We start from the raw sequence: 16,794 nt of genomic DNA, 5'->3' as shown, positions 1-16,794 counted from the left end.
CCTTGTCATTAAGGTAGTCACAGTAGTAGTAGTAGTAGTAGTAAAGTCCTGTTCTTACACACGACTGTGTGGCATTGACGTCACAAGCAATGAGGGATGTAAACCAATGACTTTGATCATGTATGATCAGATTAAACAAAGAAAATCTGAATTTTTTGGAGTTATTTTCTGTCACACAGTTTGCCAGGTGTCACAGCTAGTTAGCAACAGCCGTGACCACGACACAACGATTGATTGACATTCATACAAACCAATCGGTGTTGAATCCAGACACATGGTGCACTGTTTATGTTTTTATACCGAGTTGGGTAATAATCTTCTTCTTCTTCTACGATTCTGAACTGATTCACAAACGCCAGAAAACATGTTTGTGCTACTGTTAGTTAGCAGCTAACAGTTTGCTAGCTGTAGCTTCATGTTTAAAGCACAGATATGAGAGTAAAACAGTAAATAAGTTGTTGTTATTTCATATATTTGGTGAGCAGCTAAACTTAAACATGCAGTGTGTGTGTGTGTGTGTGTGTGTGTGTGTATATATAAGAACTGCTGTTGCTGATTCAGATATTGTTGTGACATCTCCCATCAGTGCACTTGAACCTCTCTGCAGACGGAGGAATCAGGAGACTGTGTGGTCTGTTTTTGTCCACGTTGAATTACTGTCCACTAACCACAAATTAACAGTGATATTACTCAATATGTCTACACCACCACAGTTAGAAGCTGTGATCTCCTGCCCTGATATTCTGTTGGAAGTGTAACGTATTCAGCAGAGGACTTCCACAGAGTGCTAATGTAATTCAAAGTGACACGACAGCATGAAACGAAACAGCCGTCTTTCAATTCGCTCCGAGGGGGGAAGTTAGGTCGCAGGATTTCGTGAGGATATCAGATATTCTGAAACCGATGGACCCACCTCTCCGGAGGAAATAAAAAGAAAAGGTGCAAACGGGAAGAAGGGGAACGAAGGGGGGTGAATATGATGATTAAGTGATTCTGGTAGAAGCTGGTAGTGAGTTAGAGGACTACTAAAAAGGTAGCGCAGGGTGAAGGAAGAATAAACAAGTTTGTGGAAACTTGAAATGAGACGACAACAACAAAAAAGCCAAAGAGGATAGAGAGTGGGACAAAGAGGCGGGGGGGGGGGGCGGGGGGGTAGTGAGACATATAAAGATGGATCAAGCACCCACTGGAGTGGAGAAGCAGAGAGTGATTGAGAGGACGGAGAGGGAGGAGGTGTGGAAAAGCAGCCATGATGAGATGGATTCTACTGGACCGTGAGATTGATGACTCTGCTTCAGAAAGAGAGGGAACAGATAGTGGAATCGGGTGGGTGGTGGTGGTGGTGGTGGTGGGGGGGGGGGGGGGGGGGGGGGGGGGGGGGGGGAGTGAGAGAAAAGTCCTGATGAAAAGAACCATGGCGCCCCGCAAGACACGACAAAAAAACTGGAGTCTGATAAAAGTGAGGCGGTTTTTTATCTCAGCCCTTCCATCTTAAAACACACAGCACAAGCAGCAGCATCTTTGCACATTTCAGTATCTCTAATAGGATCTATAGCACTCTTCTTCTTCTTCTTCTTCTTCTTCTTCTTCTTCTTCTTTTTTTTTGTTCATCATCAGTTATGCATGGTGGGGGGAAAAAAAAAAGGAAAAGTGTATCTCCCCAGAATAAGAGCAGAGCTGCTGTTACATCAAAAGAGATTATGTCTGTAGCAAAGAAAAGTCTGTTTGAAAAGAAGGATTAGATTTATTTTGGCTTTCAAACACCCCAAAAAAAAAAACCCCAGTGAATTAGTTATCCATCACCGGCTTTGAATTCAAAACGACATTTAAATAGAGGAAGCACACGGCGCCAGGACGTAACAAATGCACAGGTTTTTTTAATCGTGCTCCATATTTAGAGCTTAAATTCCTCCTCTTATGGTCCGTCGGTGCGACCAATTAGAGCGCCGCTTCTCAAAGTTACACCGGAGTTCCACGGCGGCGCTCGTCCAGCCTAACGAAGGAGAAGCTCATTACTGAGGAGAATCTGTAAAAATCCACAAGCTCAGTTTGACAAGGAGGTATAGAAAGGACGGGGGAGGGAAGGGGGGGGGGGGTAAGACCGGGAGAATGAGAGGAAGTGGATATTAATCTTTTCCCATGAGAACGTTTTAGTTTCACCTTCTCTGACTTGATCCCTCTCCCCCTCTCTCACCTCCTCCTCCTCCCCCCTGCTCCTCCTCCTCCTCCCCTCAGCCTGGCGGAGAGGCTGTGATTCGCCAGCCTGTGTCTGGTCCGGGGGGGGGGACGGAGATAAAGCGACGGCGGAGCGGGCGCCATCATTGGGGAGAGTTTCCCGGGTTATTCACTTTCCTCAGACCGAGAGGCAGTGATGGAGTGATGTGGGCGCTGGCTGTGGCACAGCGCCACCTGCCTCGCCAGTGGACTGATGGCGTGCGCCGGGATCAACCGGGAATAAAAAATTATCCTATAAATGCCTTTTTCATTGGAGTATTCTGTTAGTTTTACCTGCTTCTCTTTCTGCGGCGCTGCTGTGATGTGTTTATGATTCATGTGGCCTCTGACCGTCTGTTCTCTCATCTTTTTTTAGATGCTGTCACAGAGCGCTGAGAGCGTTCCTGCAAGCGGCGATGGGACCCGGTGAGGTCGCGGACATGATAAGAAATCTCCACGGAGCTCCGTTTCAATCACAACAGCAACACTAGACAGTGGAGACGTCCATTATCTGAAATTAATGTCAGCTGTGTTGCGGAGGCAGCCTCAAGCTGCGCCGCCAGATCTGAGACACCCCATGGAGGCGTGGCCTGGACAGGTCCCACACTGCTGCCACTGGTAACACCAGCCCGATGAACAGAGATGCCTTCTAAGGTCTCCTGCTTGTACCTGCTGACAGTGGTTTGTTGGGCCAGCGCTCTGTGGTACCTGAGTGTGTCCCGCCCCTCCACCTCCTACGTGGGTCAGCTGACTATCCCGATACGCAGGACGCCCAAGGTGAACAAGAATGCCACCTTCAGCAACATCCGAACGCGCTCGCTCAACCCGCACGACTTTGGCTACATCATCAACGAGGCCAGGAAGTGCGATGCGGAGCCGCCCTTCCTCGTCATCCTGATCAGCACCACCCACAAGGAGTTTGACGCCCGTCAGGCCATCAGAGAGACATGGGGCGACGAGAGCACGTTTCCAGACGTGCGCGTGGTCACGCTCTTCCTGTTGGGCCGCAGCACGGATAACGTTCTCAACCAGATGGTGGAGCAGGAGAGTCAGATCTTTCACGACATCGTAGTGGAGGATTTCATCGACTCGTACCACAACCTGACGCTGAAGACGCTGATGGGGATGCGCTGGGTCGCCACCTTCTGCTCCAAGGCGCAGTACGTCCTCAAGACGGACAGTGACATCTTTGTCAACATGGAGAACCTCATCTACAACCTCCTGAAGCCCACCACCAAGCCCAGGAGGAGGTACTTCACCGGCTACGTCATCAACGGCGGGCCAATCAGGGACATGCGCAGCAAGTGGTACATGCCCAGGGATCTGTACCCGGAGAGCAAGTACCCGCCCTTCTGCTCCGGCACCGGCTACATCTTCTCAGCCGACGTGGCCGAGCTCATATACAAGACGTCGCTACACACCAGGCTGCTGCACCTGGAGGACGTGTACGTGGGCGTGTGCCTCCGGAAGCTCGGCATTCACCCGTTCCAGAACAGCGGCTTCAACCACTGGAAGATGGCCTACAGCCTTTGCCGCTACCGGCGGGTGGTCACCGTCCACCAGATCTCCCCCGAGGAGATGCACCGCATCTGGAACGACATGACCAGCAAGAAACACCTGAAGTGTTAGCAGGTAGCCGGTGGAGGAATCGAACGCCCTCTCATCAACTGCTTCTCCGTCATTGGCGTCGGCAGATACTGTACAGCACGTGGCGCCGAGCTGAAGGAACCGTATCGACAAAGTGTCCGGGCTTCGTCCTGCTGTGCCAGGACTCTCTGTAGTGCAAGGCCAAAGCAAACTTCTCTGTACTGCTCTGTCCTCTCTGTCTCACTTCAAGGGGTTTTTCAGTGCCACTTCCTGCGGCACCGTCGTTTTTATAGGGAATGATGAGACAGGAAGTGCAGACGCCTGTGTTTTAGCTTCTCAAACTGTTACGAAACAACCAGATCACACAAACGTCAACACACTGAACACAGACGTTGGCCTCTGGAGTTGAGCTCTAACTCTGAATGTTGCTCATGTATTTTCAGTTGTTGTACTTTCTGAACAAGGTGTTACTGTTGGATGTATTGTCTGTGACTGCAGCAGCTGGGACCGCGGCGAGCTCTGGATTATCACCGAGCCTGATTCCTTTCAAGACGTATTTTTCTTACAACAGATCTGCAGATCTTTGTGAAGGTTTCCTCTAGACGGCGTGGAGACGTCGGCTGCTTCGCGTTCCCGAGTGAATGTTACTTCTGTTGATGTGTACCGTGCGGTTGTTTGTCTCAGGCAGCGCTGTGAGCTGGGCTGCACAACATTATATTTTCTATTACTTGATCATAAAGGAGAGCAGATGTAATGTAAGAGCAGTGGAAGACCAATATTACTCTTTTGAGCGCTTTCTTCTTTTCAATTACTTGAGATTAAATAAACTGCTTTTATAAGACTTGATATCGTATTTATTCCATAAAACAATATAAAAAGTTTCTATGCCACCTGGTTTATAACGGACGCCCTCGCAGGATTACACCCTGAAGGGTTTCGTCATGTTGTAAAACATGAGCTGCGGAAACGACAGCGTTTCATTAGCCACCGCGGCTCAGAGCAGCAGCTGTGCTCAGTTTGAAGTCCCACATCTCAACACGTCACTGACGGGCGAGAGCCGCTGAAATCTCAGTGCGGAGCTGGAAACATGTTCTTTTCCACGCAGGTGTTGGTGCGAGAGCGTTAAGCGGCGAGCAGAACCCAACGTGTGATTACATCAACCGTAGCATCTGAGTGACTGGCAGCTGAGAGGCTGTGTTCAGCCGTACGGTCTGAACAGGAGTAAATGGATTTTTATGTCAAAATAAAATGCATAAATTTCTTCATTTTCAGCCTCCCATGTACTGTAGGTGTCACCACATCGTTTATTGTTTCATTCACTGGAAAATTAAATTCCATTTTTAAGGGCATCAAAATGAAAACAGGCTGTTTTGCTCTTTTTATCTTGAAAAGTAAAAAATAGAATAATTTCAGAGTCGAAGAAGAATTTTAAAGTCATTTGGAATTAGCAATTACATAAAATGTATCATGACACCTGTTTATATAACTCACCTGTTCACATTTTATTAAGGACTAAAGTTAGGGGCAGAGTAAGACACTGCCAAGATGGCGACGGTGCAGCAGCTCACTCTGAGCTTCAGAACCCGCTCTTCAGAAACCGAGGAACTCAGTCAGTTTGACAATTACAATAAAGTTTATTCAAACAAGACAAACAGTTCAGAAAAAAGAAAGAAAGACAGTCACTTTTCTGCAGTTCTACCATGAATGTAAAGTCAGTTTTAATTTGTAGTTTCATTTTGTTTTTGACTTCATCACTAAATTATCACCTGTACAACCGTTATTGCATCACTTCCTGTAAATTCTAAGAGATAAATGACCAACCCTTGTTTTATCTCTTACGGCCTCGTCACCAAAGCCACAACAACCAGATGAATAATGTCCTAAATGTTTCCGTGTCAAACATCACGCAAAGAAAAGCCGGAGTTCACAGTCGATGTCATTACACTGCTCAGCCTAATGCAGCACACACACACTGGTGAGTCTAATTGTGTCTGTACGCAGGAGATACAGCCGGAGGCCGTGTGTGTGTGTGTGTGTGTGTGTGTGTGTGTGTGTGTGTGTGTGTGTGTGTGTGTGTGTGTGTGTGTGTGTGTGTGATCACTGCTGAGCCTGTTAGTGAAGGTCATTATCTGTTATTAACACTGAGAATTCTCTGAAATCATTAAAATGTCTGATTGTGTTCAATTGTTCCCTAAGAGGTACGCGCTCTCGCCGGCGTGCGAGCACAAGGAAACATTATTGTAATTAGGTTGCCCCAGCCTCTGATGCCTACAGGTGTGTGTGTGTGTGTGTGTGTGTGTGTGTGAACTCTTTGTTCCCAGCATCATCATCATCACCATCATCATCATCATCCGGGGGAGCCGCAGCACTCCTGCGGGATTTGGTGCCAGAGAAATGAAAAATGTCTTGTGTTCTGCACTTGCAAAGATAAACAGAAAGAAGAAGAAGAAGCGGGAAGCACTGGTGGCGCGAATCTTTCCTCAAACACTTTCACTCGAAAATCTTGTGGGAGCTCGTAGGCAGAAAACACACCAGCGCTGTTATGATTTCTTCTTAATAAAAACTATTCCCGGGCGGCATCTTTACTTCAAATACTTCTTCTTGATCAGTTTCTGGAACAGTCCTTTTTTTTTTTTTTCTTTTCTTTTTGCAACCAAAATATAATTGAAACAGTTTTACTCCAGTTTGTTCTGGAAAAGAAAAGAATTCAACCCCTACTAGCCACAGTATGTTATCAGTTAATGACTTTATTTTTTCCAAAATAAAGTGCAGAAGAATATTCTGCCTTGTGTACATGTGAAATAATTGTTATTCACAGCTTCTTATCTTCTGCGCTGTGTTTTGCATTCCTCTGATCACCCCCTATGGCATATGCAATTGGATACAATATGCTGAGTAATAGAAAAGTCTGCTCCGTAATTGGCCAAACAACGCAGTGGTAGAGCGTTTAAAAGGCTAAAGCTTGGGGAAAATGAAAAGCGAGTGATTATTCCGGGGCTTGTGGTAAATGAACCTCATAACGAGCGAGGCGGAGGGCTAGGCAATTGGGAACACTCAGATTTCAAAACAAAGCTTTGGAAGGAAGGCCTGTGGAGCGCAGAGTGGAAACACAACGCTGGTAGGACACGGAGGAGACCTTGATTTGGCGTTGGAGTCTAGTAAGACGCTGTAAAAGACTGGAGGCTAATTTGTTAATGCTGCAGAACCCACTGCAGAAAAATCTTCTTTTACATATTCATATTCTTCTGCTTGTTCTTGTGCCCTAAATACTTTCTCCTCAGCCTCTCAGTTAGCGTGACCTCCTCCTGACCTGTCCTTTGAGGCGCAGAGGATGCATATTTACCAGAAAATAGCCGCGGAATAAATTGGCGGTGTGCAATCTGCCATCTGTGCGGGCGCAGTTAGACCAAGGTGAGAGGAGGAGGACTCAGCGAGAGCAGCTGGGGAGGCGAGGTAACCGTCCTCTTCCTCCTCCAGGTGAAGCACCGCCGGAGTTGATGCTGCGATGCATTAGGACGCCGCGGCTTCCCTGAAATGATAATGACGAGCTGATGTGCAGGTGGCTCGGTTTTGAAGGCAGCCTGAGGTGTTGATGTTCTGTCACTTGATTACCGGCTGCGATGTTTGGATGTGCAGTTTCTGTGAATATATTTATATTCTTTTTATCTACAATGTGTGTTTCTGTGGATTTTTCTGGTTCGGTTCTTCAGTACGTTGGTCGTGAGGTGAGCTCTGCATTCGAGGCTCAGGTGTAACCAGTTGGAGACACTTGATTGGCCGAGGGTCATGTGACATTATTATAGCCTATTATAATAATAATTTCAGTATATTATTGATAGGGTTTAGTTTTGTGTGGGGCTTCCTATGTATCATTTCATTAGCTGCAGAAAAGAAAAAGCCCTAAAACTTGTTCCCCTGCCTGTTGATGACTGTTTATACGTTCACAGCCTTAGTCAGCAGGAAGTGAAATTTACTTCCTGCTCACTAAGACTCAAAGGTCCAGACCTGATGCAGTTCAGATCAGAAGCACAGAAGCTTATTAATCTTCGTCCTGTCTGCCACGTTTTAAACATTTGATAAATATACATCAGAAAAGTGCAGTTTTGACACCAGCTGCCTCTGAAACTAATTTATTTTGAAGAGACTTCTCTGCAAAACAAATCAGTGGCAGCAGAGCAAGAAAAAGCTCCAGACCTGAGCTTCCTGTCGCTCTGTCGTTGGTGTTTCATAGCCAATCATGATCAGTCCACGTGTCCAGCCCAGGATTTTAACCTCTCAGATATGTAAAACGAAACCTAAATATTAATATCTGGTATTAATATTGATATCTGCCAGGTTATACTGTCCTTGTCGATGACAGCGTTTCAGCAGCATGAATTATATCCCGTCATCCATAGCAGATAGATGGGATTTAAATGGGACGCATACATCAGGAACGTGTGGCAGGGGCACCACAAGCGCTTGACAAAGATAAGTGTGACAGCCAGGCTGAATTTGAAATTGCGAGAGCAATAAATTAACTCTTAATGCCCCGGGACGGATCTCTTGGAAATGATGGAGGCTCAGGAGCTCGAACCTCACCTTCTTCCGAAAATCAGCAGGATCATATTTATGACCAGCTGCAAGAAGAGGAGGAATATTTGCATATTTGCATGAGAGTGGAGTCTCATAAATAGCTGATCGGCTGGTGAATATCGAGATCATTTGATTCAGAGAGCAGGTTGACGAGCAAGATATTCATAACAGGCTTGCTGGGTATTTGATGTAGGTATTTTTTATAATTTAGCATACCTGTGGAACGCATGCAACTCGTGTTTATGTGTCCTGAAGGCAATGCATTGTGCAGAGTATCTGTGAGTTAGTCTGTTTGATGCGCCGCACAGTATCTGAAGGAGCTCGTGCTCCTTCCCTCCGCCTGAATCCAGGCGCTTTACAGCGTGGTGCAGTGGTTACTGACCTTTTTGTTGTTTGAGGCTCTCTCACGTCTCCTTCAGATGAGCTCCTCTTCATCTGTGTCACCTGTCATGTATCTGTTCATGTCACTCCAACTGTCTGTGTTTAGTCTGGTTAGCTCAAGTTTGTATTTGTACTGCCGCCATTTATCAATCACTTTCAGTCATGTCAGTGGTTTATCCATTACTTTTAGCTGCCGACTTCAACTACCAATTTTAGCCATGTAGCATTTAGCCTTTACCTTTAGCTCATTATGTCGACTGTCTCCCACTTCTAGCTGCATTTAGCATTTATCCATTACATTTAGCTAACAATTTCAGCTGTTACTTTTATACGTTTAACTGTTTAACCATTTAATTTTGGCCAATAGTTTCTAACTACTTTAACTTATTTGCTAGCTTGCTAACTGGCTTCCATGCAGATTTGGGTAAACATGGCCTGAAGGAGTTTGTGGCGCTTCCTGTTGCTGGAAGGACTGAGCAGTTAGCGTTCAGGAGCTGGCAGCTGAGTTGTTATTGTGCCAATAAATGTTCTGATTTACACTAATTCATAATCCTGATTGGATGTGTATTTTCCCTCTAAACACAAATATATGTTTATGTTTTCTATCTTTCCACATACCCCTGATGTACAAGAAGCCCAAGTAGTGAACACTATTCTCAAATTGTCTTTATGAATCATGTATGCTAACAGATGGGTGGTGTACAACTACAGGCCTTGTGCTCATTACACGGAGGCTTGGAAACAGAAAACAGACTTGTGATTTTACAATCTCTGCATCAACAAGCACACACACACTTAAATAAACATGAGCTACAAAACTTCCTTAAATATACAAAAGTAGTAATTGCAATCCTTTCATATTAATTCCCAAACTCTTCAGATACAGAATGGCCACTTTGAATTCATCTTCCAGCTGATGCGATAGGAGGATCTGAAATCCTTGTTGTCTTAATTAGAGCCGAGTGAAATGAAACTGCTGGGGCCCGAAGCCACGTTGTAAGATACAATTGTGACAAAAAAGCTCATTAGTAATTGTTTCATGTATTTAAAGAACAGAATCAAACTCTCTTCAAAACATGAACTTTTTTTTTATATTTGAAATTTAGGGTTTTTGACTTCATCCCAGGGCAAAGCTGCTGCTGCTGAGAAACCTTTGCCATTTGTCCGACGTGTGATCAGCAGCTGGGCTTTAACTGAAGGCCACAACAAAACTTTACTGGACTTTAAACACTATTCTGAATGTGTTGATGCCATTTTTTTATGTCTGTTTCTGCTTTATATGAAGCTTAATCAGCCATAGTTGAAATGTGATACTTGCAAACTTCCTCTGCCTCACCGCAGAGTGTAAAAGGCTCTCTGTCTTTTTCCCGGGTCATTGACTTTGATTAATTTCCACAGCCCGCTGCACAAATACATTTAACGTTGATACGGCAGGTTTGGTTGCTGTGACATCTCGTGCGTCGCGTCTGCAACAGAGAATTGAGCTGCTGTAGTCCAACCATTGGCTCTAAGATGCTATTGTAGCGCGCTGGTCGACCGAAAAGGGTTTTTCAGTCATTAGCTGTGGTCCTAAACACTCTGGCGAAGACCCGTGGGGAGTTCATCGCCTCATTTGGGATGTAATTAATCTCTATTAAAACCACATCCATCATACTCTGCACCTGACCCACATCTCACACACACACAGACACACACAATTTTGCGCTTCAGAACACAAACCGCTGGGAACATGCCCGAAGAGATGGCGAGGAAAAAGGATGAGAAGACTGAGTGCTCTCCAGGAGGAGGGAGACGAAGGCAGGAGAAAAAACAAAACGTATAGAAGACGTATAATCTCCCTAGCTACATATAATATAAGAATAATGGCGGCTGCGTTTTCCCTTTAACTGCATTCTTGTCTCTTTCTCCGTTCACTTCTTGCCCTTCACTTTCTGGCCCCAATTCTCTGTCTCCCACTGCCTTTCCCATCTCTCTCTGTCTCTGATAATCTAAGCCAGGCTTAAGCCTCCATCTTCTCTATCTGCCTCGCTCGCTCTCAGCCCCCCCTCCCCCGCCATCCCCCGCCCTCCCCCCTCGTCTGATTCAGTTCTGCGAGGCCCGAGAAATCCTCAGCAGATGCCTGAGAGACTGTTTGGCTGGCTCCGTGCTGTTGACAGACAACACAGCTTTAAATGTGAAAACAAGGCTATTTCGAGCCGGTTCTGCAGAGACGGATGCATGAGTTTATAGACAGGAAAGAAAAAAAAAAACTGAATCTCACAGACGTTGTTTTTGCACTTGTTTGACGTTTTTTTCCTCCGATCTTGTCAACAGGAAATGTTTTGTGAGAGCAGCAAGGAGGAAAATGCAAACACTTTGTGGCTGTCAAAGCGAGAGCTTTTATCCTGAGACGACGCACACGGACACGGATCAGAACGCGTCTACTCGCCTGCAGCTCGCCGCGCGTGCAGCCAGTTGCTTTGATAGGATGATGTTAGCATTAAAGTCAGCGCCAGGTCAGTGGTTGGAGACATAAAACGCCGCTTTCTTAACAGAAACACAAACTCAGAGTTCACTTTAACTTTTGATCTGGATCCTTTCAGAGATATTCGTCTCTTTTCTGTCTTTGCCGCCAAAAAAGACGCCGGGCGGGACGGTTTTAAAGGCCGCCGCCGCCCCTCGTCCACATTGGGCAATTCTGCAAAATGCTAGTTACGTCCAGATCAGCTGTTTGAGTCGTAAAGCGTTCGACGGCAGCCTTTGTTCTCTGTTGGCGAGCCCGGGCGTCCGTCTGAAACCTGGCTGTCAAGTGTTTGACCTCTTATTAGCAAAACTGCTGCGTCCCAAAAATCTCGCTAATGAATTTGGTGAGAGGCCAAACTTTCATCAAGCTACGATCCAAAATCTAATGAGTGTAACTTTCCACTAACAGCGACTGAAGCTCCACATGACGTGATTTAGTTTGGGGGCGGGACTCCGTCGTCTCGCCGCATCGCGCTCGTCCTGCCTGACCTCCTGCAATCGCTCCATCTCCCCTGTCACACACACACACACACACACACACACATATCTGGGCTGAGCGCAGGTATACAGCCAAAAAAGAAATAAAAAATCCTGCACCAGCTTTAGGGAAATTCAGTCAAAGCTGAAGTGAGCAGATGAAAAGCTGCGTGGCTTCTTCACGTCACTGTGTGAATGTATCTGCACAAACATCTCGTCCCTCTGAGCTCATATCACTTTTTAGCCGTAATCAAGATTGATCGATTCAACACGCCACTGTTACTGGGAGAAGTTGAGGGAAACTCTATTACCCAGCAGGCTGAGGGGCGACGCAAGGTCAACCGTTACAATACATCCAAGGGTTCTTCTTCTTCTTCTTCTGCTATCGCCTCCAATTTACTTAATACAGGAGGACTGCTCTTCTTCTTCTCCCGCGCTCTGGAAGATAATGGACGATGAAATTAAGCGGCGTCAGGCTCGTGTCAGCGGGGGATTGTGGAGGAAGTGACAGCTCAGGGGCTGATGGGAGATAATCGCAGGACACAATAACCGCTGCCAAGAGAATTGCTCGGGGCTTCTTTATGGTCATAATAACCGTAACCTTGTCTGGCGCCGCAAGGTAAGTCTAATGCGGCGCAAACATTTTGTTAGGGTGCACACGCACACGTGTACACACACAAAGGATCATGGGTAAACACATGAGCTCGCCAACATTGCACACACACACACACACACACACTCTCACACGTGTGAATTATGTCACTGTCAGCTCAAACTCTCCCCCTGGAGCAATATCCGCTCCAACACACACACACACACACACACACACACACACACACACACACTTGGAAAGGAGTGTACACTTACCAAATCATGACAAATCACCCTTTCCAGTGGCTGTCCCACCTTGGGGGGTTGTAACAACAGTGTCAGGCCAGATGAGGAAGGCGGCGGCTCACCTGGCGACAGCTTTTACTTTCATGTTTTCAGGCTTTATTTCATTACGCTCTGTGAGGTTTGTCAGATCACGTCTGAAATCACTTTAATCTGGTTTGTTTGGGGATTTTTTCGGTGTCACTGTGAGTGAAACAGCTGTTGATTAGCAGCCGCTTTGATTCACTTTAATCTCCGTTTGTAACCGTGGATTTTAAATGTTGGAGCGTTACGTTATTTTTCATGTTTTACTCTTTTCTTGCATGTTAATGGCAAATTAGGAGAAGAGCCAACAACCAAGTCTTTCCTCTTGTGAGCGTTCAGCTGGCTGACTAACCACTGTAAAAGACCAGTGTCTGTCAGCGCTGATTACTTATGCAAATAGGCAGAGCGCAGTAATTACACCCTGCCAACAGTGTAAACACACACACACACACACACACACACACACACACGCGTTGTAGCTGCTGTGACGTCCACCACTGAGAAGGTGAACACTTCAGACCCCGGCGCTCTTCTTCACATGATAACAGTGTTTATCTGCTTCTCCTGCAGCCACCATTCATTATTACACAACCTTATGTATTTGAGATGCGTATGTGTCTCGTGAATCACCCGGGAAGCTGCACTGATCAATATCGTAAAGGTTTATAAAGCAGGTCTGTGTTTTATAAGTCCTGCGAGGAGGAGGCTTGTGTGTGATTACCTGTGGTTACCTCACACAGGACTTCCTGTGGCATCAGCCAGGTGCAGGCGGCGAGTCCGGCCTGAGCAGGAGAGCGTCTGGAGCACGGGGCCAGAGGAAAGCGCTGCAGGGGGATTACCTGGAGGAGCTGAAAAATAAAAAGGATGGAAAACCGTCCAACAGGTTTGCACACTGGCACTCAGATAATAGAGTCAGATCCTCAGAGGAGCTGCACCTCTTCAATTCTTGACTTTTTCTGGTGAAATATCACCGCGAAAAAGGAAACAGCACGAAGAGGAAAAATCACTCTGTCGTGTTTCCTCGAAAACTCCTGTTCACACTGACATCATGTTCTCATGTTGCAGGTTTCACCAGCCTGAAGAAAGACGAACTGCTGCTCTGACAACTGTCATTGAAAAGCATCATCATTCAGGTTTATTATTAATCAGCTCCAGCGTTTGTTCCTGTTGCAGTTTTCACACGTTGTAGGTTTGTGACTTTCAGCCATCTGGCCCGGCGCAGAGAGGCGACCGGAGAGAACCCGCCGCGCTCAGCTGCGAGGTCAAACACGTGGGCGGCGAGCTCGGCGGCTGTTACTCAAAAACACAATATGCTTTTTATACGGCCGCATTGCATTCTGGTCTACTGAGACCGCCGCTGGATGAGCTCCTGGTCTCGCTGCTTCTGCTTCCTGTGGGATGCAGGTGCTGCTGGTCGTAGGTGGGAGAATATTTTTGTAAATGTCATAAATTAGATTTGTGTAAGAGTAACTGCAACAACAATATGACTTTATTCTTATCTTTTTATTATTCCAGTTAGGAAACTCTTCTTGTTCTGGCAACATGTCACTTTATCTTGTTATTGCACGAGACGTTTCTCATTATGTCACAAAATCAACATCTCATCTAACGAGAAACAAACTTTTCCCGCTTTCAACGAGAGAAAGATCCGGTCACAGTCTGAAGACGCTGGAGCTCGTCAGCTGGAAAAATCCACAACACTGCGTCTGTAATCAGGACAGAGAGAGTGTGTCTGCACCGCGGGTAGAGTTATGGATTACTGAGAACCAACGTGTTCTGTCTCCAGTCGTGACGGCGGGAGGTAAACAGCGGGAAAACGCGGCTGCTTCTGCTCAGAGATGATATTTCTGCAAATTGCATGTTTGGTTATGAAAGGCCGTGGAAACAGACGGAGCCGTACGTGCTGCAGAATCTCAGAGACGTGTCGTGCAACAAGACTCAGGTTTTCTCTGCCGAGCATCACTCCAAGGTCAATCATCGCCTCGTTTACTGAAAAGCTATTTGCTAATCCCGCTAATGGGTCTGTTCAGAGACTGTATCTGATTGAGAACTCGCTCTCAGACAGAACAGCAGTCAGACGGCAGCACATTAATGTTATCTCGGGTTATTTCAAGGGGACCGCACCGGGGGATCCCTCAGGAAGTCGAAGCTGAAATGAGAAATATCAGCCGTGCAGGAGGCGCAACAAATCACACCAGGTTACAGGAGGATGGTTGCCGCGGTTCCCAGGAGCAGCAGCCGCTTCAACGATGCAACGCCGAGCAGCGTTTTTAGTCGTCCCCCGTGGGGCATCGTCCCGTCACCGGGGTCAGCAGCGCCGAGACCTCAAAGAGCTCGTAACCCCGCCTGGCTCCTCAACACACCGTGAGTCAGTATCACTCTGCTTCCCGCTGAACCTGGAGATTAAACGCTGGACTTTAAACGTGTCAGACGTGTGATCTTCCACCGAGCGGCATCCAAGGTCAAAGGTCGGACGCCGCTCGGCGGGAGGCGTGTTCACAGCTGGTTCCTTCCTCCTCAGCCTGCGATCGACTGAAGCAAACAAGCGCCAGTGATTTAGGCCGGCTGTGCAAATTTCATAGATAAAAGCCAAATGGTGCATTAGTGAGGTTTGCTTCTTCAAAAAAAATATATATCTGGAAACCCATTTTACAAAATAACCACCTTAATTTTAAAAATCACACACGCGTGTTATTGCAGTGAATTTAGGGTGACAAAGGTCTGAGCTTAATGCAAACTGAGCTGCTTCCACAGCCGATGAAAAGCCTCCACAACTTCCTGCACAACCTTAAATTAGCGCCTGATTGCCTCAGTAACAGACGGGCTCACCCCGGGCCGGCCGCAGGGTTCACAGCTCGACACCACTCGCAGGTTATGATTCATAATTCATGTCTTGCTTTCATAATTGTGATTTTTATCAGGTGTATTCATGGTGGAGGAAGACTTCAACAGTGGAGATTAAAGAGGAAATTAAATTGTGTTTTTAATAGAGACCTAATGCAAATCATTCACATGTTGCAGCGGCTCAATGCTTCTCCTGAGAGGTCACCTTGGAGGGAGGGAAGTGATGATGTCACGCTGCCGGCCGACAGGTGTGACGCTCACCCGGAGGACGGTGTCACGTGTTAGTGTTAGAAAGATTTAAGTGTTGCATGAGTTTTAAAGTGATTGAAGTATTTAATGATAAAAATCACAGAACACAGAAGTTTTCTACTCAAGTGCGACACTAAAGGTTTAAGCTCCTGTTGTTTAGTACGAAACTTTGGTTGCTCAGCTGTTTTGTGAGACACTTTATGTGACTCCTTAATGGTTCCTGGTGCTTTTGTCCTTTACCTGTCCTGTCTCTCCTGTAGCTCCGCCCAGCCTGCTCCTGATTGCTCCTCAGTCAGACACCTGGTCTGGGCGGGACAGGTATAAAAGCATCAGAAGGGACCGAGCTCTCTCAGTTTGTGTCTTTGTTGTGTATATTTGTGTTGAATAAACTCTCTGGACCTTGTTGTGTTAGAGAAGAAGAGTCCAGGTTGTTTAATGCAGCTGTTTTTATTTTAAGGAAAACCTTCACAACCGGCTTTTATCCACCGGCTGTGCAGGAAGCAGAGGGAAGGTCGTCACCACGGGAACGTGATCCATGTCAAACTGTGCACACGTGGATCCAGAGCAGGTTCACCTGTACCTGTCTCCGTCTTTGCTGTTTGCTCTGCGTCCAACAGGGAAAATTGCGAGTCTCCATAAAGTCACACGCAGACACAGATTTCAGCAGAATGTGACGGAGAGTCACAGAGGAAAGGAAACGCAGCGATGACAAAGACTGGAAGGAGGTTTAGTTTATTTTTCGACGCGCCGGTCTCTGCGTGTAGTTCTGCTGAAACCAGGAGATGAATTCCAGACAGGACTCACTCCGACCTGCGGCACCTGACGTCTCGACTGTTTCATTCATGCACAAATAGAAATGCTAAAAACGAGTTGTGACTTCCTGCAGCGTGACACCTGCAGACCCTGAGCCAATAACACCACATGTCCTCAGCTAACCGATCAATGAGAAGGAGCGTCAGTGTGATGAGTACATGTTCTGTTCCTCACCACCTGTTCTATAGGTGAACGGGGGGGGGGCAGCACTAACCATCCACTGTCAGGAAGCCA

At 46.6% G+C, this 16,794-nt stretch overlaps 1 protein-coding gene across 4 annotated transcripts in view; it reads left to right on the top strand.

Moving 5' to 3' along the window:
• Positions 1-4,642, top strand: part of LOC130165171 (beta-1,3-galactosyltransferase 1-like) — a 95,789-nt gene extending 91,147 nt beyond the window's left edge. For all 4 annotated transcript variants that reach the window (XM_056370173.1, XM_056370170.1, XM_056370171.1 and 1 more), the window contains one exon: positions 2,591-4,642. In XM_056370173.1, the coding sequence (XP_056226148.1) occupies positions 2,857-3,843 (987 nt within the window). In that variant the 5' untranslated portion in view covers positions 2,591-2,856 and the 3' untranslated portion in view covers positions 3,844-4,642. The remainder of the gene's footprint in view (positions 1-2,590) is intronic.
• The last annotated feature ends 12,152 nt before the right edge of the window (positions 4,643-16,794 follow it).

Source organism: Seriola aureovittata, chromosome 24, assembly GCF_021018895.1.
Source record: "Seriola aureovittata isolate HTS-2021-v1 ecotype China chromosome 24, ASM2101889v1, whole genome shotgun sequence".
Lineage (NCBI taxonomy): Eukaryota > Metazoa > Chordata > Actinopteri > Carangiformes > Carangidae > Seriola > Seriola aureovittata.
This window is presented reverse-complemented; position numbering and strand designations above follow the sequence as displayed.